Raw genomic sequence first — 26,340 nt, 5'->3', positions numbered from 1 at the left:
ATTTCTATGATGCTCAGATGCTTCCGTCACATTAAAAATGAAAGCGCGAACAGCGGAGACCCACTGAGTAAACACATCATCTTATGTACTGTTAGGCTAATATACACCAAGAACCATTATTGGAGTTCATGGCTTGATTTTGCTTTCAGCTATGACCTTATTGATATAAAGTCTTCAATGTAGTATAAAAGGTCTCAAAGAACTTCACCAGAACATCAGTAAATAATATGTGACATCAAGCTACCCCAGGAGATTTTAATAGGACAGTTAACCAGGATAGTTAAGAAATAAACTGTTATTTGGTCTATGCTATCAAAGTTCAAAGTAAATTTATTATCAAAGTACGTATACCACCCAGATGCGAACTAGAAGTCATAGGCTAAGGGTGCAAGGTGAAATATTTAAGGGGAATTAAAGGGGGAACTTCTTCAAATGGGGTGGTGCGAGCATGGAACAAGCTGCCAGTGGAAGTGGTGAATGTAGGTTCAATTGCAATATTTAAAATAAGTTTGGACAGGCACATGAATGGGAGAAGTATAGGGGGCTATGGTCCAGGTGTGGGTTGTTGGGACTTGGCAGAATAACAGTTTAACGTGGACTAGATGGGCTGAATGGTCTATAGTGCTTTATGACTCATCATATATTACCTTGAGATTCGTTATGAAAAACCTTAAATAATAAAGACTGACAAACAACCAATGTGCAAAATAAGACAAACCATGCAAATAATTAAAAAAGAAAATACTACGTAAAATTATTGAAAGTGAGTCTTTAGGCTGTGGAGTCAGTTCAGCATTGAGATGATTGAAGTTATCCATGTTTGTTCAGAAGCCTAATGGTTGAAGGGTAATAAATGTTCCTGGACCTGGTGGCGTGGGACCAATGGCTCCAGTACCTTTTACCCAATGGTAGTAGTGAGAAGAGAACATGGCCTAGATGATGGGGGTCCTTGACGATGGATGCCACTTTCTTGTGGAAGCGCTTCTTGTGCTCAATGATAGGGAGGAGCTCTTTATTCTTTCTGTCAGTCATCACTTCACTGTATAAAATTTTACCTTCCACTTTTCTAACCATTCAGCTAACCAGTTACAGTCCTCAAAATCTTTACTAAGTGTTGTAATCTGCATCAATTCTCATTCATTGCATTTTGTGCTCGTCTCAATTTTAACATTTCACCCAGGTTTTTAAATCTTTGTACTCTGCCACTTTCTACAAGATGCTCATCAAATGGTCTGTAGACAGGTGGATGGTTGGGGTGGCAATATCCAGTGAGTTTAAAAGATGAAAGGCATACTCATTTTTGGGAATTATCTTATAAAATAGTTTTTGTTTGTTAGAATACACATTTTATTGCACACTATAGCTTAATTGACCACCACGCCTTAAAATATTCACTTCTTGCCATAACATTGACCAGGACAGGGACCAGAAGTGAGATTATTTAAGAAATATTATGGAAAAGTATCAAAATATGTCTTTTTCAGCAACACAAGTGCTAATTATAATTACATGGATCTCTTCAGACTGTTCAGCAAGCTTTTGCTAAAACCATTCAAACAAAAAAATTGCGGCCTTAATCACATTTTTATAATTAATGCTAATTAAACTGCATAAAACTAAGCATCAAACATATTCTGGATTTAGATAATTTACTTTTAATTTGTGTACTTAACAGTCATATTTTACAATTTTTGCAGTTACCTTATAGTGCCTTGCACATGAAGCTGAAGCCATGCCATATCAGAGAGCAATCTCATTCCCTCTCAGATTCCTTGCATATTCTCATCAACAACCCCAGATTCTACCATCCATTGACACAAGAAACAATTTACGATGGCTAATTAGCCTATTAACCTGTATGGCTTTGAAAGGAAGGAAAAGTGAGAGCAAAACAGGAAGACAGCACAGATGAATGAGTGGCTGAGGAGATGCTGTAGGGGCAGGGTTTCAAGTTCTTGGATCAATGGAACCTTTACTGGGGAAGGAGTGACCTGTACAAGTGGGACAGGTTGCACCTGAATTGGAAGGGAACCAATAACTGGGAGGGAGGGTTTAAACTAGATTTGAAGGGAGGTGGGAACTGAAGTGAAAAGGCAGAGGATGGGGCATTTGGTGCACAAGTAGAGACAGCTTGTATTGGAAAATGTAAATGCATACATTGTATTTTCTAGGTATTACAGTATTTACTCAACAGTATTTACTCAAATGCACACATTGTATTTTCTACATTTACTATGTAACCACTGCTAGCTGAATAGAGGGTATTCACTATGTAGCCATGACTTTTGACCTAATCACTATTAATTCATGAAGAGAACTAGAATGAAACCAAGTAGAAAGATAACGGTGGCAAGTAAGGTGATGAAATATGTGGCAGTATGTCAACACAAGACTAATTAAGAAATAACTGTGGTTAGGGATGAGAGGACACCTGGTCTAAAATGTAAACTAGGACATAATTAAGTTGGGGAGTAAAACAATAGTGGAAAGTCGAGAGCGGATATATTGATGATATGTAATCACAGGCCGACTGGATATGATAATGTAGCTAAGATAGGAAATTGCTATAAAAAATGTTGTATACAAGCCTCGATGGGCAGTCAGCTACTAGCTTTCTGATTGTCTCAGCTTTGATTTGCAAATTAAAGTTTAAAACGTCTTGACGAGATCTCTGCATCTCCTTGTCGTTTGTGAGAAACGAGAAACCACGACACTTGTAGGGATTTTGTGAGGAAGGATAAGCAGGTGATAGAGCAAAGATGCACTCAGCCAGATGGTTTGAGATGTGTCTATTTTGATGCAAGAAGTAGCATAAACAAGGCAGATGAACTTAAGAGCGTTGAGATTCTGGAATGGTACAATAATAATAGGGTTAGTCCTGACGAAGGGTCTCGGCCTGAAACGTCGACTGCGCCTCTTCCTATAGATGCTGCCTGGCCTGCTGCGTTCACCAGCAACTTTGATGTGTGTTGCTTGAATTTCCAGCATCTGCAGAATTCCTGTTGTTTGTGATAATAATAGGGTTGTTCTGATGGGTGATTTTGACTTTCCTAATATTGACTGACATCTTACAGCAAGGGGATTAGATGGGGTGGAGTTTGTTAGGTGCGTTTGAGAAGGTTCCCTGATGCAATATGTAGATAACCCAACTAGAGGAGAGACTGTACTTGATCTGGTACTCGGAAATGAACCTGGTCAGGTGTCAGATCTCTCGTTGGGAGAACACTTTGGAGGTAGTGATCACAACTCTTATTTCCTTTACCATAGTGCTGGAGAGGGATAAGAGCAGACAATTCGGGAAAACATTTAATTGGGGTAGGGGGAAATATGATGCTATTAGGCAGGAACTTGGGAACATGTTTTCAGCAAAATGCATAGCAGAAATGTGGCAAATGTTCAGGGAACATTTGCATGGTGTTCTACATAGGTATATTCCATTGAGGCAGGGAAAGGATGGTAAGGGAAAAGAACCATGTTGTACAAAGAATATAGAAAATCTAGTTAAGAAGAAAAAGAAAAGCTTATGAAAGGTTCAAGAAACTAGGTACTGTTAGAGCTCTAGAAAATTATAAGGGTGCCAGGAAGGAGCTCAAGAATGAAATTAGGAAAGCTAGAAGGGGCCATGAGAAGGCCTTGGCGAGCAGGATTAAGGAAAACCCTAAGGCAAGTATGTGAAGACCAAGGGGATGAGCCATGTGAGAATAGGACCAATCAGGTGCAATTGTGGAAATGTGTATGGAGCTGGAGGAAGTAGTGGAAGTACTTAATGAATACTTTACTTTAGTATTCACCAGTGAAAAGAACATTGACAATCGTGGGGATGACTTGTGGTAGACTGAAACGCTTGAGTGTATAGACATTAAGAAAGAGGATGTGCTAGAGCTTTTGAAAGATACTAAATTAGATAAGTTGCCAGGACTGGATGAGATATACCCCAGGCTACTGTGGGAAGTGCATAGGTATAAGGGGGATGTCAGAGGTAAGTTTCCTTTCCCCACACCGAGAGTGGTGGGTGTGTGGAATGCATTGCCAGTGACAGTGGTAGAGGCTATGCAATAAGGTAATTCTAGGCAGTTTCTAAAGTAGGTTACATGGTTAGTACAACAATGAGGGCTGAAGGGCCTGTAATGTGCTGCAAATTTCTATAATTCTATAATTAACTTGCAGGAAACACACTGGAAGAAAGCGCAAAGTCTATGCAGACAGCACCATAGATAAATATTGAACCCAGGTTGCTCCATCTGTGAAGCATCAGCTCGATGAGCTGCACCAGCTATTCCTCCCTCCTGCAAAATGTTAGGCTAGAATAAATTTACCCTTAAAAACTGGGTAACTTGGTTTTTCCAATTGTGTAAAGATGCACCTTGTATTTTTTTTTAAATGATGGCAATGTGGATACATACACAGTTGTTCAAAATAGGTCAGTACAACTTCACTGATTTCAAAATTTAAGTTTCACTCTGTTCCACTTATTGGATACAATGTTCTCTGGCCATCACTACTTCTCAACGAATTACGACGTAGAAGCAGCCCACTGTATCACAGGTCTACAGGTGCTGGAAATCCAAAGCAACACACACAAAATGCTGGAGGAACTCAGCAGGGTAGACAGCATCTATGGAAAAGCATAAACAGTCGATGTTTTGGGTTGAGACCCTTGTTCCACTGTATCACCCGTTCAGTTATAACAAATAGACAGAAGACGGTGATAGAAAAAACACTGTCAAATTAAAGTTCAGACAGTTCAGTCTTATGGAATCAGAATCAAATTCATTATCACTGACAGAAGTCGTGAAATTGTTGTTTTGTGGCAGTAGTACAGTGCAGGCATATCGATTTATTATATGTTGCAATGAAGATAATTACTGCAAAACAGGAATGGCGGAGCAGTGTTCCTGGACCACTCAGAAATGTGATGGCAGAGGGGATGAAGCTGTACCTAAGTTTTGGTGAGGGTCTCAGACTCCAGAACTGGATGAGGGATCTTAATGATGGCTACTGCCTTCTGAAGATGTCTTTGATGGTGAGGAGGGTTCTAAAGTATTGCTGGCTGTGTCTAAAAACCTCTCCAGCTTTGTTTGATCGTGTGCATTGGAGCCTCCATACCAACAGTAATGCAAGGGGTCAGAATGCTCTCCGTGGTACATCTGCAGAAATTAGCTCGAATCTTTGGTGACATACCAAGTCTCTTCAAACTCCAATACTCCTGGCATTTATTCTACTCAACAAATTCTAGTTCTATGCCACAATCTAATGCGCCAAAATTCTTTCTAACTACTGTACTGACATAATCCCTTATTAACAAATTTCCCCCCCTCCGTCGTTAAATATCCTTCTCGGCATCATGATACAGCAGCAGAGATAACATCTCAGTTCTGGAGGTCGGGATAAGGTTTTTATTGCAAATAAATGGTTTCCTCTGAAAGACTCCCATTTTCTCACACATCCCAAAGATAGGTGGGCTACAATGTAAGATGCTCCTGGTGTGGAGTTGAATCGTGAAATCAAAAGGAAGTTGATGGGTATGTTTGGAGGATAAAATAGGATTAGTAGAAGACTAATGCAAGGGGGCATGTAAGTCAACGTCAACTCAGTGATCCAAAGAGCCCATTTCTGTGCTTAATGACTCAAATGTTTAGTTTCCAGCTTCAATCACCCTGCAGCTATACTTCTATAATGGCAATTAGATCACAACATCTACTATCTGTTAATTCATCCACTCTATTGAAGATGCAATGTACATTCAATATTGATGCTCTGTTGATCTTGAATAAGAACTGATTGAAAAGTTAAGAGTAAAGAACAGTTACTATTTGAACTGCATTTAGTTACAGTATCTAGAGTAATACAGCACAGAAATCAGGGCCAATGGTCCAGCTCATTCATATAAAACAGCATCAACGGAGGGAAATGAACCATTAACGTATCAGGATGAGACCCTTCATCCTGTTTATGAAGTCCTGATGAAAGGTCTCGGTTTGAAATGTCAACTGCTTGTTCCTTCAGATACTGCCTGACTTGCTGAGTTCCTCCAGTACTTTGAATGTGCTGCTCCAGATTTCTAGCATCTGCGGTCTCTCTTGTCATACAGACTAGATGCCCATCTACCCAGTCTCATTTGCCCACATACCTTTAAACCATGGCTTCCCAACCTGGGGTACATGGACCCCTTGCTTACTGGTACTGGTCCATGGCATAAGAACAGTTTGGAACCCCTGGTCTAAACCTTTCCTTTCCATGTAACTGTGCAAATATCTTTTAACTGTTGTTATTGTCACCCTTCTATACTCAAGGAATAAAATCTAAGACTGCCCAACCTCTTCAAATCAGGTAGAATGTTAAGATTAATTGACTATAGAACATAGAATAGTACAGCACATTACAGGCCCTTTGGCCCACAATGTTGTGCTGACCCTCAAACCCTGCCTCCCATATACCCCCCCATCTTAAATTCCTCCATATACCTGTCTAGTAGTCTCTTAAACTTCACGAGTGTATCTGCCTCCACCACTGACTCAGGCAGTGCATTCCACGCACCAACCACTCTCTGAGTAAAAATTCTTCCTCTAATATCCCCCTTGAACTTCCCACCCCTTACCTTAAAGCCATGTCCTCTTGTATTGAGCAGCAGTGCCCTGGGGAAGAGGCGCTGGCTGTCCACTCTATCTATTCCTCTTAATATCTTGTACACCTCTATCATGTCTCCTCTCATCCTTCTTCTCTCTAAAGAGTAAAGCCCTAGCTCCCTTAATCTCTGATCGTAATGCATACTCTCTAAACCAGGCAGCATCCTGGTAAATCTCCTCTGTACCCTTTCCAATGCTTCCACATCCTTTCCTATAGTGAGGCGACCAGAACTGGACACAGTACTCCAAGTGTGGCCTAACCAGAGTTTTACAGAGCTGCATTGCGACTCTTAAACTCTGTCCCTCGACTTATGAAAGCCAACACCCCATAAGCATTCTTAACTACCCTATCTACCTGTGAGGCAACTTTCAGGGATCTGTGGACATGTACCCCCAGATCCCTCTGCTCCTCCACACTACCAAGTATCCTGCCATTTACTTTGTACTCTGCCTTGGAGTTTGTCCTTCCAAAGTGTACCACCTCATACTTCTCCCGGTTGAACTCCATCTGCCACTTCTCAGCCCACTTCTGCAACCTATCAATGTCTCTCTGCAATCTTCGACAATCCTCTACATTATCTACAACACCTCCAACCTTTGTGTCGTCTGCAAACTTGCCAACCCACCCTTCTACCCCCACATCCGGGTCATTAATATAAATCACGAAAAGTAGAGGTTCCAGAACAGATCCTTGTGGGACACCACTAGTCACAACCCTCCAATCTGAATGTACTCCTTCCACCATAACCCTCTGCCTTCTGCAGGCAAGCCAATTCTGAATCCACCTGGCCAAACTTCCCTGGATCCCATGCCTTCTGACTTTCTGAATAAGCCTACCATGTGGAATCTTCTCAAATGCCTTACTAAAATCCATATAGATCACATCCACTGCACTACCCTCATCTATATGCCTGGTCACCTCCTCAAAGAACTCTATCAGGCTTGTTAGACATGATCTGCTCTTCACAAAGCCATGCTGACTGTCCCTGATCAGACCATGATTCTCTAAATGCCCAGAGATCCTATCTCTAAGAATATTTTCCAACAGCTTTCCCACCACAGATGAGGCTCACTGGTCTATAATTACCCGGACTATCCCTACTAACTTTTTTGAACAAGGGGGCAACATTCGCCTCCCTCCAATCCTCCGGTACCATTCCCATGGATGACGAGGACATAAAGATCCTAGCCAGAAAGCTCAGCAATCGCTTCCCTTGCCTCGTGGAGCAGCCTGGGGAATATTCCGTCAGGCCCCGGGACTTATCGTCTTATTGCAGGCATGGTTGTTCCCTGTGGAGATCAGCTGCGGAGGTTTCCCAGCCAAACCAGCATGGCGGTTATTGTCAGATCTGGGCCTGGACGAAAGGAGCAAAAAACAAGCAGCTCGTAGGATGGGGGAAGAGGCAGAACGAGCTTCTTGTTGGATTTGGAGTAGGCGAGAGGAGGGGAGCTGGAAGCCAGGAGCAGATGGGCAGTGATTTGGCCACCACTGCCAGCCCACCAACTGGAGAGTGTCGTGGTTAAGGGTCGAAACACTCAGTGAAGGTTGGGAACCACCTGATGACATCTGCTCCTGGCTGAAGGCTACGGTTACCTTATAAGGTAACTGGAGAATGCACCCTAACAGGTGTATGTAACAAGTAACAACTCCAACACCTCCTCTCCCTTAATATCAACATGCTCCAGAACATCAACCTCACTCATATTGTCCTCACCGTCATCAAGTTCCCTCTCATTGGTGAATACCGAAGAGAAGTATTCATCGAGGACCTCGCTCACTTCCACAGCCTCCAGGCACATCTTCCCACCTTTATCTCTAATCGGTCCTCCCTTCACTCCTATCACCCTTTTGTTCTTCACATAATTGAAGATTGCCTTGGGGTTTTCCTTTACTCTACTTGCCAAGGCATTCTCATGCCCCCTTCTTAAGCTCCTTTCCTGCTTCCCTATATTCCTCAATAGACCCATCTGACCCTTGCTTCCTAAACCTCATGTATGCTGCCTTCTTCCACCTGACTAGATTTTCCACCTCACTTGTCACCCATGGTTCCTTCACCCTACCATTCTTTATCTTCCTCACCGGGACAAATTTATCCCTAACATCCTGCAAGAGATCTCTAAACATCGACCACACGCCCATAGTACATTCCCTGCAAAAACATCATCCCAATTCACACCTGCAAGTTCTAGCCTTATAAGCCTCATAATTTGCCCTTCCCTAATTAAAAATTTTCCTGTCCTCTCTGATTCTATCCTTTTCCATGATAATGTTAAAGGCCAAGGAGCAGTGGTCACTGTCCCCCAGATGCTCACCCACTGAGAGATCTGTGACCTGACCCGGTTCGTTACCTAGTACTAGATGTAGTATGGCATTACCCCTAGTCGACCTGTCAACATACTGTGACAGGAATCCATCCTGGCCACACTTAACAAACTCTGCCCCACCTAAACCCTTGGAACTAATCAGGTGCCAATCAATATTAGGGAAGTTAAAGTTACCCATGATAACAACCCTGTTATTTTTGCACCTTTCCATTGATTATAATTACTTTTAAGATGAAAATACTGTTATACATTTGTTTATAATTTTGACTTGGTTTCACGATGACTTTTTGTTGATCCACTCATGATTTATTTCGTTTTGAAACTCGGGAAAGGGTAAAGAGGAAAGTCATTTGATTTATTAAGAGAAAGGATTCTGCATTTAACATAAGCAAAGACAGCACTATTTGATGATAGTTGTAAACAAAATGGAAGAGCCTGTTTCAACTTTATCTATTTTTAACTACCCTCTGATGAAAAATTAGGTTCTTCAAGGATTACAAAGAATGAATCCTTGGAGTAAATGGGCCAGATTTTGCTCAAAGATTGATCTGGATTTTTATCTCCACTTATTGACACTCCCCCAAAAAATTATGTTTTTAGGTAAGGGGTACAGTCTATATGTTGATGTACATGTGGGAGACAGTGCAAAGGTATTTTGGTTTATTTATTCATAAGACAATCAGAGTTTAAATATCAAGGCTGGGACCCAAAAGTAGAAACTATTCCACAATGGGATAATGCCAAAAGAATTTACAAGTTTCCAGGATGCATTTTAATGGATTGTTATCAAATTCATCACATTTCTTTAAATATTTGTTAACATTTCTTAACTGCAGCAGTTATCCTCATAGTTCTTGGGGGTAAGGTATTGGTGTGGGTGGAGAATTGGTTAGCAGACAGGAAGCAAAGAGTGGGAATAAACGGGACCTTTTCAGAATGGCAGGCGGTGACTAGTGGGGTACCGCAAGGCTCAGTGCTGGGACCCCAGTTGTTTACAATATATATTAATGACTTGGATGAGGGAATTAAATGCAGCATCTCCAAGTTTGCGGATGACACGAAGCTGGGTGGCAGTGTTAGCAGTGAGGAGGATGCTAAGAGGATGCAGGGTGACTTGGATAGGTTGGGTGAGTGGGCAAACTCATGGCAGATGCAATTTAATGTGGATAAATGTGAAGTTATCCACTTTGGTGGCAAAAATAGGAAAACAGATTATTATCTGAATGGTGGCCGATTAGGAAAAGGGGAGGTGCAACGAGACCTGGGTGTCATTATACACCAGTCATTGAAAGTGGGCATGCAGGTACAGCAGGCGGTGAAAAAGGCGAACGGTATGCTGGCATTTATAGCGAGAGGATTCGAGTACAGGAGCAGGGAGGTACTACTGCAGTTGTACAAGGCCTTGGTGAGACCACACCTGGAGTATTGTGTGCAGTTTTGGTCCCCTAATCTGAGGAAAGACATCCTTGCCATAGAGGGAGTACAAAGAAGGTTCACCAGATTGATTCCTGGGATGGCAGGTCTTTCATATGAAGAAAGACTGGATGAACTGGGCTTGTACTCGTTGGAATTTAGAAGATTGAGGGGGGATCTGATTGAAACGTATAAGATCCTAAAGGGATTGGACAGGCTAGATGTGGGAAGATTGTTCCCGATGTTGGGGAGGTCCAGAACGAGGGGTCACAGTTTGAGGATAGAGGGGAAGCCTTTTAGGACCGAGATTAGGAAAAGCTTCTTCACACAGAGAGTGGTGAATCTGTGGAATTCTCTGCCACAGCAAACTGTTGAGGCCAGTTCATTGGCTATGTTTAAGAGGGAGTTAGATATGGCCCTTGTGGCTACAGGGGTCAGGGGGTATGGAGGGAAGGCTGGGTTCTGAGTTGGATGATCAGCCATGATCATAATAAATGGCGGTGCAGGCTCGAAGGGCCGAATGGCCTACTCCTGCACCTATTTTCTATGTTTCTATGTTTCTTCAGGTATCAGAACACAGGCCCTAGAGAGTGGTAATACTTAAATAGCTTGAAAAAGGGAGAAAAGCTTGATTAACTGTTCTGAACAAAATCTAACAATAGTGAATTTTTGCAAAAATTGTGGATGTAAGTGACAGTAAATAATTCTAGTTCTCATGTTATATTCGTTATCAAAACAAGTATTTTAATTTCTGACAGCATTTAACTCAAACAACTGATTATAAACCTCGGAGGAAACTAGATAAATGCATAAACTTGGAAAGAAATAGAGGTATAACTGGGACTGTCCAGCATGATCAAATTTTCATGCAACCACAGACTGGTAGAGAGGAGGTTGTTAATCTTAAGTTGAAGCATTGATTTATAACTATTACAGATATTAAAGCAGGATATTATCTAGTGAATTAAAACAAGCAAACCAAGTGTAGATTCAAACAAGTCTTAATTAACTTAGAGAATCAGAACTGCTAGATTATTTTTACCAGTTCAGCAGAGGCAACAAATGATAAGCAACAGATTTAAAAAAAAGAGGGCATTGAAGTTTATGGGTTGAGTGGATGAACTTTGAAAAAATGTCCATTTGCTTTAATCCAACTGCATACTTTATTTGTGCTCTGCATGCAAAACTACTAAAAAAAACTTCAAACACAACCATCAAATCAGTAGCTAAATTCTAATTATTTTTGACAGATTCTTCCAAAGATCACAAATGTGAAATAAACATAAACAACTGCACAAGATTTAATTCCATTTGCAATTCCTCGGGAAATGAAACATTCAGCAAGACCCAGTCAACATTCAGACAGATTGATAAAGCGCAAGTAATATTCACATCACACAGCCGCCAAGCAATGACCATATTTACAAAGTGCTGAAAGTGGAGGCTCACTGTCACATCGCAAGAGCAGTTTAGTGCAGGGGAATAAGCAAAGGCTTTGTTAGCAATGTCATAAAATGGGAAAAGCCTAATGGGACAGAGTAGAAGGTAAAACTGGACAGCAGATCACATGAAAAGTAAAACAAAAATAGGCAAGTGGGTTTATTGGAAAGCCCTATTTGGATAACAAAGCTACAAATTCTCTATGTTGAAGGCAAGCAAATTGAAATAAAAAATAGATGTCAGAGATTTGAAATAAAATCAGTAAATGCTGTAAATATTCAACAAGTTAGCCAGCATCTGTGGAAAGAACCAGAGTTAACATTTCAGATCAGAACTGAAAGAATCTTTGACCTGAATTACTAACTCCATTTCCCCTTACTCACATGCTGCCAAACCTACCAGCATTTTCCATTTTTGCTGCAGGATCTGTGACAATGGGTAATCCAAATGTGACAAAAATGGAAAATTACAGTATGTAATTATTGCAAAAGCAAACTGCCTCAAATTTGATTAGAATTAGTAGAAAAACCTGGAAGCAGATCTAGATTTACTTAAAACTCCACTCTCTAAGTACACTTTCAATTGGAAAAATAAATTGGGACGGGGGGGGGGGGTCATCATATTTTGCCCTAGTTTTCTTTGTCTTCTTGCTTCCCCCACATCACAAACATCAGGAAGCAGTTACATCACCACATATAGTTATGACTTTTACCTCTAAAGTTTCAAAGAATTCAGCGCTTTCACATTCATAAGAAAACTGTTCCACTTGGTCATTTTTTTGCAACTTTGTGCAACTTATCTCCACAATGTTAAAAAGTATTAGCAGGGGATATAGCAAATCTCCACTTTATACATGCTAGATGTACCAGTAATATTTTTGGAAAATTAAGATCAAAATACTGCATGTGCAATATAAAGAGGATTAAATATTACACAAGTTTCTTGCTGCAACTGTTTAAAATATTAGCATTATGGGAAGAATATGATTCTACTAGTTCAATTGATTAGAAAAGCATGCTTACAACACAACTTAAAACTTACTGTTAATAACCCAAAAAAAATCTTGCTCTAAAGTATATACCAAAATATATCTGTTAAGATTTTGAATTTAAACAAGGAAACTACAAATTAAAATAGTGCTCTGCATCAGTGGAAAGAGAAACAGACTGACGATCTTTCACTGTCCTGTAAATTAATGGTGTCTTCAAACCATTGTAATGAAAAGCAGGTATTTAGACCAATTAAAATATAATCTAAGGTGTCCTTCAGGATGCCACATCTATAATTGTGAACATGCTCAACATAAAAAGTCAACACACATTAAAATAATAAAGCCTTCTAAACATAGTTTGTAAAATTGTAAGGATAGTAGCACATCAAGGCAAATATTATTGCTGCAGAAGGGCCAAGATGCAAGTAAATCATAAATCATATGAAGAAAAAAACTGCACGTTAATTTGATGAACTCAGACTACTGCTTAGCTGTGATGTACTTCCAAAGGATGTTCATTTAAAATTCAAAACACAGATCAATTCAAACACAGCAAGCTCTGCAGAAGACTGCAGCTTCTGTATGAACACAAGACTAAGACCAGAGATTTCTGGGCATTCGTCAAAATACAGGGATATAATGGCAAAGGAAATTTGATTTATTATTTTTATTTAATAAGTCTCCATAAGATATAGGAGCAGAATTAGGCCATTTGGCCCATAGAGTCTGCTCCACTATTCCATCATGGCTGATCCAATTCTCCTCTCCTGCCTTCTCTCCATATCCCTTCATGCCCTGACCAATCAAAAATCTATCAATCTCTGCCTTAAATACACATAAAGACTTGGCCTCCACAGCTGCCTTTAGCAAATAATTCCAGATTCACCACTCTGGCTAAGGAAATTCCTCATCTACATTCTAGAAGGACACCTCTCTATTCTGAGGCTGTGTCCTCTGGTCTTAACCTCTCTCTAGTTTCAGCACATCCTTTCTAAGACACGGGTCCCAAACCTGCTCACAATACTCCAAGTGAGGCCTCAACATTACATCCTTGCTTTTATATTCTAGTCCTCTTGAAATGAATGCTAACATTGCATTTGCCTTCCTCACCACAGATTCAACCTGCAAATTAAACTGTAGGGAATCCTGCCCAAGGACTCACAAATCCCTTTGCACCACAGTTTTCTTTTGTATTTTCTCTCCATTTAGAAAATAGTCAACCCTTTCATTTCTTCTACCAAAGTGCATGACTACACACTTCCCAACACTGCATTCCATCTGCCATTTCTTTGCCCATTCTCCTCATTGCTGGGACAAAAAGCTCCATTCAGTTTAGGTTGGTACCTACATTGTATCCTGGATAATGAACTACCCAACTGGCAGACAACAGTTAGTGCAGCTTCAGAGCTGTGTGTCAGACATAGCTATAAGCAGCACTGGGGCCCCACAGGGTACTGTATTGGCTTCCTTCCTACTTACCCTGTAGACTAATATATATAAACTCTTCAAACAGTTAACCTTGATTTTCCATTTGAAAAGCTGTTCGAAACACACAATTCGCCTTTTTCAATGTACAAATTTTCAAAAAGTTAATGTACACCTTGCAGAAGTTTATCAAGTTCCTTAGACCCTGTAGTGATCTGGATGATTTCTGAGCGCCTCTGATGAAACTCTGTAGCAGTAGTAAATCCCATTGGTACAAGCTTTGCTGCCTCAGCCTAAAGAAAAAAAAACAAAGATGTGACTATGGAGTTATCGTTCATTTTCAGAGGGCATTTAAATCTGACTTCAAGGTTTACTTTTAATTATTCATAAATGTTACATTTTTCTTATAAATACAAAAGTACCCAAATTCTACTAGCCTTGCTAGACGGTAACAACCATAGGAACAGGATTACCCTTAAAATCCTAATTACATCCAGAAAGCAGATTTCTATATCCAGGGGGTGCAGTGCTAGCCGGAGCGCACTCGACACATTTTTAAGAAAAAAGCCGAAATAAACAAGCTAATTAATTAGGTGCCGCCCAGAAGTCAGTCTTCATTAGAGGAACTGAGGTGGAGAGGGTCAATAACTTTAAATTCTTCAGCATTAAGGATTGACGTTTCTCTCTCTGAAAAGTGTCAGAGGATCTGTCCTGGGACCAGCACGTAACTGTCATTACAGAAAGCACGGCAGTGCCTATACTTTATTAGAAGTTTGTGTCGACTCAACATGTCACCTTGATCCTGACAGCCCTGTCTTTTCAGCCTGTCTGGGCTGGCGTTTAAACAAACAATGGAACAGCTAAAGGCTCCAGCGCCCTGAAAAGAGGAGTGAACATCATGTAGAGCAAGTAAAATCAGCAATCACCTCTGATCTGGGCCGACATTTACGTGCCGGGCAGCACCTAATTAATTAGCTTGTTTATTTCAGCTTTTTTCTTACAGATGTGCCAAGTGCGCTCTGGCTAGCGCTGCACCCCTGTCTATATCCATGTTTCCAGGGGCAAAAAAATTATATTCCAAATCCAAATCTGATAAAATGATGCTTTCAGCAACAACATTTCATTCTTGGGTGTAATCTGTTTTGTTTCAGTGATAGGCTCATGGATTGATTAACTGAGCTAGCACCATACATCACTAAAGATTAATATGATTTTCAACAGCCAGTTTCTTGGAATGAAACAGTTGCATAAGACTGTTAAACATGGGTTCATGCACTTACAATAATCAAAATATTCCCCAGTCAGGAAATAGTTGTTTTTTTTTGCTCAGAATGCATTTTTTCCAATCAAGGGCATCATTACCAAAACCCAGGAAATGTCTAACACTCTGCTCAGAGTTATCAGGCTAGATTCTCACAACAACAAAAAAAATACATGCAATTAATGCTAATAAGTCAGCAGCCCACAAAACACTGCAAAAACTGTAGTCTTATTCATGTGATGTTTACAAACAGTGTACTTGCTAATAAAGATTTACTAACAAGGTGAACTATTTAATTACAGTAGTGAGATGTTTCTCTTTCAAGAGGAATCTGAAGAGAGATTTAATAAAAGTGCTCAAAATAATGAGATATTTTGAGAAAGCAAAGAGAAATAATTTCTACTGATAGGAAAGTTAGGTACCACAGACCTCAGATTTAAGAGAGTTGGGAAAAAAAAAGACAGGAGCAAATCTGTACTGAACATTTTGCCCAACTATGCTAATTTCATTTGCATTGATTAGGGTCACATCCTTCCATGCATTTATGTACTTCATTGGTAAGAACATAACTTTGATAATACAAGTCACTATAAGTGCAAGGCACACAAATGCTGGAGGAGCCCAACAGGTCAGACATGATCTATAGAAATGAATAAATAGATAACATTTCGGGCTGAGACCCTTCTTCAGGGCAGAATGGGATGAGGGTGGAAGATGTCAGAATAAAATGGCGAGGGGGAGGGGAGGAAGGATAGTTTGAAGGAGATAGGTGAGTAAGTAACAGGAAGGAGATCAGTGGGGAGGGATGAATGGACAAGGGAATCACAGAGGAACAATCCCTGCGGAAAGCGGAGAGTAGGAGGGAGGTAAAGATTTGGATCCCACTGATTATTGCAAAGGTTGCAGAGAATGATGTGTTGGATGAAGAGGCTGATGGGGTGGTAGGCAAGGACCAGTGGAACTCTATCATTAAGGTGGTGGGAGACGGGGTGAGCACGGATATCAGGGAAAAGGAAGAGATGTGGATGAGGGCAGAATCAATGGGGGAGGAAGGGAAACCCCATTTGGAGGAGGAGGACATCTCTGATGTCCTGGAAAGGAAAGTCAAGTTGCATCCTGGGAACAGATGCAGCACAAATGAAGGAACTGAAAAAGGGAATAGCATTTTTACAGGATACAGGGTGGGAAGAGGTATAGTTAAGATAGTTGTGGGAGTTGGTAGGTTTATAAAGGATGCTGGTTGACAGTTTGTCTCCAGAGATGTTGACAGAGAGATCGAGAAAGGGGAGGGAGGTGTCAAAAATAGACCAAGTGAATTTAAGGGCAGGGTAGAAGTTGAAGGCAAAGTTAATGAAATCGTCTAGCTCAGCATGGATGCATGAAGCAGCACCAGTGCAGTCATCAATGTAGTGGAGGAAAAATTGGAGAGCATTACTAGGGAAGGCTTGAAACATGGACTGTTCTATGTAGCCAATGAACAGGCAGGCGTAGCTGGGGCCCAATGGCTACACCTTGAGAAAGTGGGAGGATCTGAAGGAGAAATTGTTGAGGGCGAGGACCAGTTCTGCCAGACAGAGAAGGGTGGAGGGGAACTGGCTGGTTCTTTTATTAAGAAGTGGAGAGCTTTATGGCCTTCTTGATGGGAAACAGACTGTATAGGGTCTGCATATCCATGGTGAAAATGAGGCAGTCAGGGACAGGGAATACAGTTTTGACTCAAAGTTTAAAATTTCTAGTCCTGGCAACACACTTATAAATCTCCTCTGAATCTATTGCAATCATACTTCTCCCGTAACATGATGACCACAAATGTACACTATACCCAAGCTTAACCATACCTGTATATTGTAAGCATTACCCTCCTATGCCAATATTCCAAACTCCACCAATAAGGGCCAGCGTCCTGTTTGTCTTTTTGTTTGCCATATGAGGATTGAGATAGATAATAAATCAGCCATGGTGGAGCAAACTCTAGGGGCAAAGGGCCTAATTCTGCTCCTATGTCTTATAGTCTCTAGTTCCTCAGGAGACTAAAGAAATTTGGCATATTCTCTTCGATCCTCACCAATTTTCATCAATGCCCCACAGAAAGCATCCTATCAGGATGCATTATTACTCAGTATGGAAACTGCTCTGCCCATGACTGCAAGAAACTGTAGAGTTGTTGGCACAGTGCAGCACATCACAGAAACCAGCTTCCCTTCAATGGACCTTGTCTACACTTTTCGCTGCCTCAGTAAACGAACCAACATAAACAAAGATCCATCCACCCACCCTTCTCCTTCCTCCTACCACTGGGAAGAAATACAAAGCCAAAAAGCATGTTCCACCGGACTCAAGGATAGCTTCTATCCTTCTGTTATAAGATTATTGAGTAGCCCCCAAGAAAATAAGATTGGATCCTGACCTTATTGTCTGCCTGCATTTTCTCTGTAACTCTAACATTTTATTCTATATTGTTATTGTTTTCCCTTCAGGCACTGTTGCACTGAACTGTAAGTGTGGCATCTAAGTACCTCAGCACATGTGACAATAATAAACCAATTTAACTTGACCAAGGGCTATAGCAATGGAACAGAACAAGACCAATTATTTATTTCAAACAAAAAGACGAAACCTTTTCCATTGATGTGACACGATCTGCTGAGTGCTTCTAGAATCCACATTTTTAAACAAATTCACCCAATGACTTCTTGTTTAGTTTATCTTATTGCCATTCCTTTTTGACTTTGGCCATCATTCCTCACTTTCACTCTTTCAGTTTAGTTTACGACTTTAGTTTAACCCTTGTCTGCACCATTCTATCCTCTCCCATCACCCAACCTTCTCTGTCCCTTAAATTCATTCAGTAGTGATTTAACTCTTTCTAATTCTGAAGATGGGCAGTGAAGTAGAACATAAAACAGTGGTTTACTTTCCATTAATAGTATGTAACGCATTGTCTATTCAAGCATTTTCTGTTAGCTTATATTTCTGTTTCTTGACATTTTGTTGGATCTTATTAATTGATCAAGAGATCTTATGGATTTAGTTAGTTGAGTTACCATGATACAATACTCAGAGCGGAAGTACATCATGATTTCTAAAATTCTAGTTGTGCAATAGTTCTCTCTTTATCTGAAATCAATAAGATCAGAAAACAGATAAAAATAAGTCATTTAGAGAACCTATTAAATATAATTCTCTGCATCCAAAAATAAAAAAGCTCAGATGTTAAACCACAAGACCATTAGACATAGGAGCAGAATTAGGCCACTCGGCCTATTAAGTCTGCTCTGCTATTCCATCATGGCTGATTAATGTTGCCTCAATACTATTCTCCTGCTTTCTTCCTGTAATCTCTTATGTCCTTACTAATCAAGGACATATCTACCCCTGTTTTAAATATACCCAATGACTTGGCCTCCAAGCCAACTGTGGCAATGAATTCCCACAAATTCACCACCACTGGCTAAAAACATTCCTCTTCATCTGTGTTTTAAAGGGATGTCCTCTTATTCCAAGGCTGTGCCCTCTGCTCCTGAAAGCTCCCACTAATGGAAACAGCCTCTCCGTGGCCACTATTTTAGGCTTTTCAATATTCAGTAGGTTTAAATGAGATTCTCACTGCCTTCTAAACTCCAGCAAAAACAGGCCCAGGGCTTCATACACTCCTCATAAAATAACCCTTTAATTGCCGAGATTATTTTCACAACCACCTCTGGACCCTTTCCAATGCCAGCACATCCTTTCTTATATATGGGGCTCAAAATTGCTCACAACGTTCCAAATGAGGTTTGACCAATGCTTTAAAGTTTCAGCATTACATCTTCGACTTTATATTCTAGTCCACTCTAAATGAATGCTAATATTGCATTTGCCTTCCTTACCACTGACATATCCTTAAGGAATCCGGCACAAGGATGCCCAAGTCCTTTATACCTCCAATTTCTGAATTTGCTCCCCATTTAGAAAAGAGTCTATGACTTTATTCTTTCTATCAAAGTACATGACCATGCACACTGTATTCCATCTGCTAAATCTTTGCCCATTCTCCCAATCTGTCCAAGTCCTTCTGCAGACTCCCTGCTTCTACAACACTACCTGTCCCTCCACTTATTTTTGTGTTGTCTGCAAATCTGGCCACAGAGCCATCAAATCCATCATCCAGATCATTAACATATAACATGAATAGTGGATGCAACACCAACCATTACACCACTCATCACTGACAGCCAACCAGAAAAGCCCCAATTATTTATACTCATTGCCTTCTGCCAGTCAACCAATCTTGTTCATGTATCTTTTCTGAAGTACCATGGGCTCTTATCTTGTTTAACAGCTGCTAGCATGGCATCTTGTCAGAGACCTTCTGAAAATCCAAGTAAATTCTGTCCATTGACTCTTTGTCTATCCTGCCCCAAAGAATTAGTGGAAATTCATTTGTCAGGCAAGACTTCGCCTTAAGGAAACCAAGCTGCGGGCTGATTTTATCATGTGCTTCCAAGTACACCAAAACCTCATCCTTAGTAATGGGCTCCAACATCCTGCTAACCAGAGGTAAGGTTAACTGATTTATGATTCCCCTTCTTCTGCCCCCCCACCTTAAAGAATGGAGTGACACTTTTAATTTTCCAGTTTGAAGAACCTTTCAAACAAAAAAAGATCACTACTAACCTGTCTACAATCTCTTTAGCTACCCCTTTCTGAACCCTAGGGTGTAATCTATCTGGTCCAGGTAACTTACCTACCTTCAGACCTTTCAGCCTCCCAAGCATTTTCCCTTTAGTTGACTATAGATAATTGACTACTCATACTTCCACTTCCCAACACTATCAAACTTCTGGCATTCTGCTGGGGTCTTCTACGGTGAAGGCTGAAACAAAATACTTTATACATTCACTCACCATTTCTTTGTACCTTATTATCTCTTCAGTATCATTTTTGAATGTCCTCTTTTACTCCTTCTATATGAAAAAACTTTCGATATCTTCACTTACATTATTCGCTGGCTTACCTTCATACTTCATTTCTCACCTTATTACTTTTTCTGTTGCCTTCTGTTGGTTTTATAAAATCTTCCCAATCCTATAAATTCCAACTAATTTTTGAGATATTGCATACCCTTTTACCTTTATGCTGTCTTTGAGTCCCATTCAGTCACAGTTGCCTCATATACCCTTTGGAATGCTTCGTCTTCTTTGGGATGGAGCGATTCTGCATCTTCCGAAGTGCTCCCAAAAATTCCAGTCGTGCTCTACCATTATGGCTAGTGTCCCCTTTCAATCAACTTTGGCCAGCCCCACTCTCATGACTGAGTATTATTCCACTTATTAGCTACTCTCTCTCAAAATGCAGGGCAAATTCTATCATAATTTGATCACTGCCATCTCAAGAGTCCTTTAGCTTAAGCTCCCTAATCAAAGCTGGTTGTTTACACAATACCCAATCCAGAATTATCTTTTCCATGGTGGGCTCAACCACAAACTGTTCTAAAAAGTCATCTCACAGGTATTCTACAAATTCCTTTTCTCGGGATCCAGAACCAACCTGATCTTCAAGTGAGATGACTTTTTAAGAACAATTTACGTACATGCATCTTGAAATCTCCCACAACAATCATAACATTTCCCTTTTTACATGTGTGAGGGGATCCAGGAGTACCCCTATTAACCGTTTGGAGAGAGACATTTATCATTGATGGTGTGTTTGGAAAGGAGAGAGAGACAGAGTTATTTACCACTGATATGTTGCTTTTGAAAAGAGAGAGAGAGAGAGACGAAGATTAACGGTTGGACTGTCACTTTAAGGCATTGGAAGTAACTTTGGATTTTTACTGAGTTTGGAGTTAGAGACAGCATCAAGCAGCTCGAAGGTTGCTATGGTGACCGAAGGTGGTGGATACTCGATGTTATGATTTTCAGCTGGTTATTGATGTTACTTCCAAGGACTTGTTGCCTGCTTGTACTCCTTTACAGACAAAGGAGGGAGGGACTTTGAGTGACAGGTGATGCTCAGCCTGGTGAAATAAATGGGAGGTCAGATGATACAGACCTCAGGACACATGATCTGGACACTGAATGAGCATTGCTGTGCCCGCAGAGAAAGTGGGTTTTTGGAGGATCGATCGGGCAGATCGATCCAAATTGCTATTCCAGTTTGAGGAGAAGGGGTTGACTGGTGGGGAGTTGTCTATGTGTCCACCCTCGCCTGGGTGATAGCTCCACCACAGAAGACCAGTCCCCCTGGTTAAAGTCACAGTCGGTGACCTGTAAAGGATTTCGGAGGACAACGAGAAGATCGACGGCATCAGCTCACCTGAAGACTCAACTCACTCTCTCTCTCTCCATCACTACTCAACTAAATACCACGAACTGAACTTTACTCAACATCGTAAGACTGTATCTTTTTACCCCTAGACTTAAAGAAGCTTGGTTTTTTTCATACAAATATATATTCCACACTTACTTTTATATATAATCATTGCTAACCTGTTTGATTTATTTACATTTATATTACTGTATTGTATAGTTACTAATAAATATTAGTAGTTTATAGCAATACGAGACTCCAAAGTGTTTTCCATCTCTGCTGGTTCTTTATCCCCGTCACGGGGTCCGTGACACATGACTTTGCTATCTCCTGTTGTAATTTGCACTCTAAATCCTGGCTATTGTTCAGAGACATATATAACTCTCATCAGAGTCTTTTTCTCCTTGTAGTTTCTTAACTCTTCCCACAAAGATTCTATACCTTCTGATCCTATGTCACTTTTTTCTAAGGATTTCATTTATTTTGAAACCAGGAGCCACCCCATCCCCTCTGCCCATCCTTTTGATGAAATATGTGGTCTTCGATGTTTGGCGCCCAACTGTGATCTTCTCTTAGCCACAACTCAATGACCACAATTTAATGGCACATTGACACAATCTACTCGTGTTTAACTAGGTTATATTTCTCTTTTTTTAATTTTTAATTTTTATTTGGATAAGGAGTTCACAAGTATCATGAACTTTTTTCATATGTATAACCTTTTCCATTTTTGTTTATATATGTATAAATCTATAATTATACATTCCTAAGTACACATTATGATATAAAAAGAAATTAGACACTTAAATAGATAATTATGTGCAGTTGAAATTCTACTTTATTAGGCTAAGTAATGATATTAGTTGTTAAGAAAAATAGTAATAATAGTGGATTAATAATAATTTAACTAGGTTATATTTCATGGTCATTCTTCAGCAGCATCCATTTCAGATACAGACCGTTTGGGAAGCCAACTACAGTAAAACTCAGGATATCAGGTTATATGAGATTAGTTACTAGATACATGTTAAAAGAAAGTGTTTTCCGATGTCCCAGAGGAACAAATTATCTCCTATAATTCACCTGCCCCTCATCTATTTACACTGAACTTTTGACATTTTGGTTCATTGGTTTTAATTGCCCTGATAACAACTGCATGAACAGCTCCATCAAGTCTAATGCTCATGTTGCCAATACAGAAATCTATGCAATTAACTACGAGAGTCTGTCAACTTAGATGCTTTCCTGAATTGCAAGCATCACATTGAAAGTACAGAAGTACAATCTTTTTTTAACAGGTAACATAGAAACTGTAAATGGTAGATTACAGATCCAATTGTAGAAAGCCTCGATCCAAAGTTAAATTGAAGGCTGCTTAATTATAGAATTGAGACTTACAGGAGTTAGCCAAATTTAATGTGTTACGTTTAAGCTCTCTAAGATGGTTGTAAATATTTAATTCAAGACTAGGTTCACATATTTTACAATAATTGTCTACACACCCTTACCACATGCAAACACGTCTCAAATTACGATGAAGATAATTGAAGAACAAAATTTAAAAGTTAATGAGCTACCTCAGTTTAATCTTTATATTAAACTTATGCCAACCTTAATATTTTAAGGGACAGCAAGTTGAAAACTACACAAAATGCTTATGTCAACAGTGCTAAAACTGCTTATATTTTAAACTGCACACAGGCCATGAGTCAAAATTAAGGAATGCCTTTTCCTCATTTGACTTAAAACAATGAAATTAATAGACAATTTACTTCCACTCTTACCAGAATCTTCTCTGCTTTCGCTTCACTGATACCCTTGATATTTAGCAGTTCCTTCTTTGGAGCATAAGCCACTGCCTCCACAGTATGGAAACCAGCCTCTTCGAGCTTCTTCACATCATTAGCACTGATCCCACATTGCTACAAACAGAAGCAAAGACAGTTCAATTACGCTGAATCCATGTAGTACACTCCTAAGCAGGCTCAAATAGCACAAACCAACAACATACCTTTAAACAGCATAATACATCCAATGTGCACAAAACAAAATAGACATCAAGCAGAAGAAAACAAATAAAATGGAATCAAGTGTAGACCAACAATACAATTATGAATAGCAGTGAGTGAGGGGATAAGGCAGAGTCTAAGAGAACAGGGAATGGTGACTACAATAGTGATTGGAACATGTAGAAACAAGGGAAAGTTATTTGAATTCTGAAGTACAACTAAGAAAAGAAAAATAATTAAATAGACTAGTTAAAGCTATGGACCAAATTTAAGGTATAAATGAAACCAATCTCACAGCTCTCTGTCCTGGCATGGCATCCATAACTTCGATAAACTTTTATAGATACACAGTGGAGAGCATCCTGATCGTTTGCATTTCATCCTTGTATGGAAACACCAAAGCCCAAGAATGGAAAAGCCTACAAAAATATGATGGATACAGCTCAGTCCATCACAGGAAAAACTCTCCCACCATTGAGCACACCTACAAGGAGCGCTGCCACAAGAACGTAGCATCCTTCATTAAGGACAACCACTATCTGGTCCATACTCTCTTCTCAATGCTGCAATTGGAAAGGAGGTACAAGAGCCTTGGGTCCCACATCACTAGATTCAGGAACAGTTATTACTCTTCAACAATCAGGCTCCTGAACCAGCGTGGATAACTTCAATCACCTTACCTCTGAACTGATCACTGAACACAAACTATTGACTCACTTTCAAGGACACTACAACTCATGTTCTGTTGTTATCGTTTGTTTTTTTTTGTATTTGCACAGTTTGTCTTCATTGCATATTGGTTGCTCATCTGCATTTCTGTGTAGCTTTTCATTGATTCTATTGTATTTCTTTGTTCTACTATGAACGCCTGCAAGAAAATGAACCTCAGGGTAGTAAATGGTGACATACATATACAGTACTTTGATAATAAATTTACTTTGAACTTTGAGGTTACAGAATATGATTAGTAAAGGACATAGAATGACGAGTTCATAAGTAGCATGCACAGTACTAAACCAGAGAATTGGATCGTCTGGATAGATTTTTACATTGATTCCTTAGGCTAAGTGGCCATCTGCTCTGTCATGACAATTCTAAGATTCTAGGTCAATATGGAAGGGTTGCCTCAAAAGAAAAATGATCCAGAGGAAGGTTAGACAGAGTAAAGGGGTTACACAGGGTCAAGAGACCAAGAAAGTTACAAGAGGTCCAGGTACGATCTCCAGAAAGCCATCTCATAGGTGAAGTGAAAATTCAGGACCAAACTTGAATAAACGTTGGATACTTGACAGTTGTGGCAGGGCTCGAATGCTATCTATTATAAAGTTAAATCAAGTGACATGGGAGGCAGCAGGGCTTCACTTTCAGATGAGTTCAATGCTTTTAATGCTCGCATTGACCAGCTGAACATGAAGGAACCATCACAAACTCCCACATTCTCTGATGATCCTATGATTTCAGTCTCTGTAGTCAATGTGCGGGCTGCCTTCAGAAGGGCGAACCCATGAAAAGCACTTGGCCCAGATGGGGTATCTGGCCGAGTACCATACACCTGTGCTGATCAACTGGCTGGAGTATTCACTGAGATCTTTAACACATCGCTTCAGCAGTGAGGTACCCACCTGCTTCAAGCAGGCTTCAATTATACGGATGCCCAAGAACATGGTAACCTGCCTCATTGGCTGTCACCCTAGTTGCACTCACATCGACAGTCATCAAGTGTTTTGAGAAGTTGGTGATCAAACACATTGGCTCCTCCCTAAGAGGAGACATGGATCTGCTCTAATTTGCCTATCGGAACACAGATCCACAGCAGATGCCATTTCAATAATTAATCCTAGAACATCTGGTCAGCAAAGAAGCATGAATCAGAATGCTCATCAACTACAGCTCAGCATTCAACATCATCCCCTCAAAACTAACCATTAAGCTCCAAGACCTTGGCCTTCAATCCCTCCTTGTGGAACTGGATCTTGAAGTACCCAGTCAGTTCAGATTGGCAACATCTCCACGATCTCCATTAGCTCAGGTACACAAGACTGCGTGCTTAGTCCCCTGCTCTCCTGGCTTTACACTTATGACTGTTGGATAAGTACAGCTCTGTTGTCATATTCAAGTTTGCTGATGATACCCACTGTTGTGGGCTAAATCAAAGGTGATGATGACTCAGCATATAGGAGGGAGACTGAAAATCTGGCTGAGAGTTGTCATAACAATAAGCTCTCAATGTCAGCAAGATCAAGGAACTGATTACAGACTTCAGGAGAGGGAAACAAGAAATACATGAGCCAGTCCTCAGAGGATAAGAGATGGAGAGGGTTAGCAACTTTAAATTCCAAGGTGTTACTATTTCCAAGGACCTGCCCTGGGACCAGCACATAAATGTAATTGTGAAGAAATTACAGCAGCACCTCTACTTCCTTTGGAGTCTGCAGAGATTTAGCATGACACCTAAAATTTTGACAGACCTTTATAGATGGAGAGCATATTGACTGGCTGCATCACTGCCTGGAATAGAAACACTAATGCCCTTCAATGGCAAATCCTACAAAATGTGGA

The 26,340-nt window shown here is 40.3% G+C and overlaps 1 protein-coding gene across 1 annotated transcript in view; it reads right to left on the bottom strand.

Annotated features, from left to right (window-relative positions):
- The window catches only part of rad51 (RAD51 recombinase), a 61,432-nt gene that overhangs the window by 15,752 nt on the left and 19,340 nt on the right, over positions 1-26,340 (bottom strand). The window contains exons 3-4 of the mRNA XM_063053091.1: positions 23,557-23,694; positions 14,396-14,513 (exon numbers count right to left, since the gene is read on the bottom strand). Of these exons, the coding sequence (XP_062909161.1) occupies positions 14,396-14,513; positions 23,557-23,694 (256 nt within the window). The remainder of the gene's footprint in view (positions 1-14,395; positions 14,514-23,556; positions 23,695-26,340) is intronic.

Source organism: Mobula hypostoma, chromosome 1, assembly GCF_963921235.1.
Source record: "Mobula hypostoma chromosome 1, sMobHyp1.1, whole genome shotgun sequence".
Lineage (NCBI taxonomy): Eukaryota > Metazoa > Chordata > Chondrichthyes > Myliobatiformes > Myliobatidae > Mobula > Mobula hypostoma.
The sequence above is the reverse complement of the archived record's forward strand: the minus strand, read 5'-3'. Positions and strand labels throughout refer to the sequence as shown.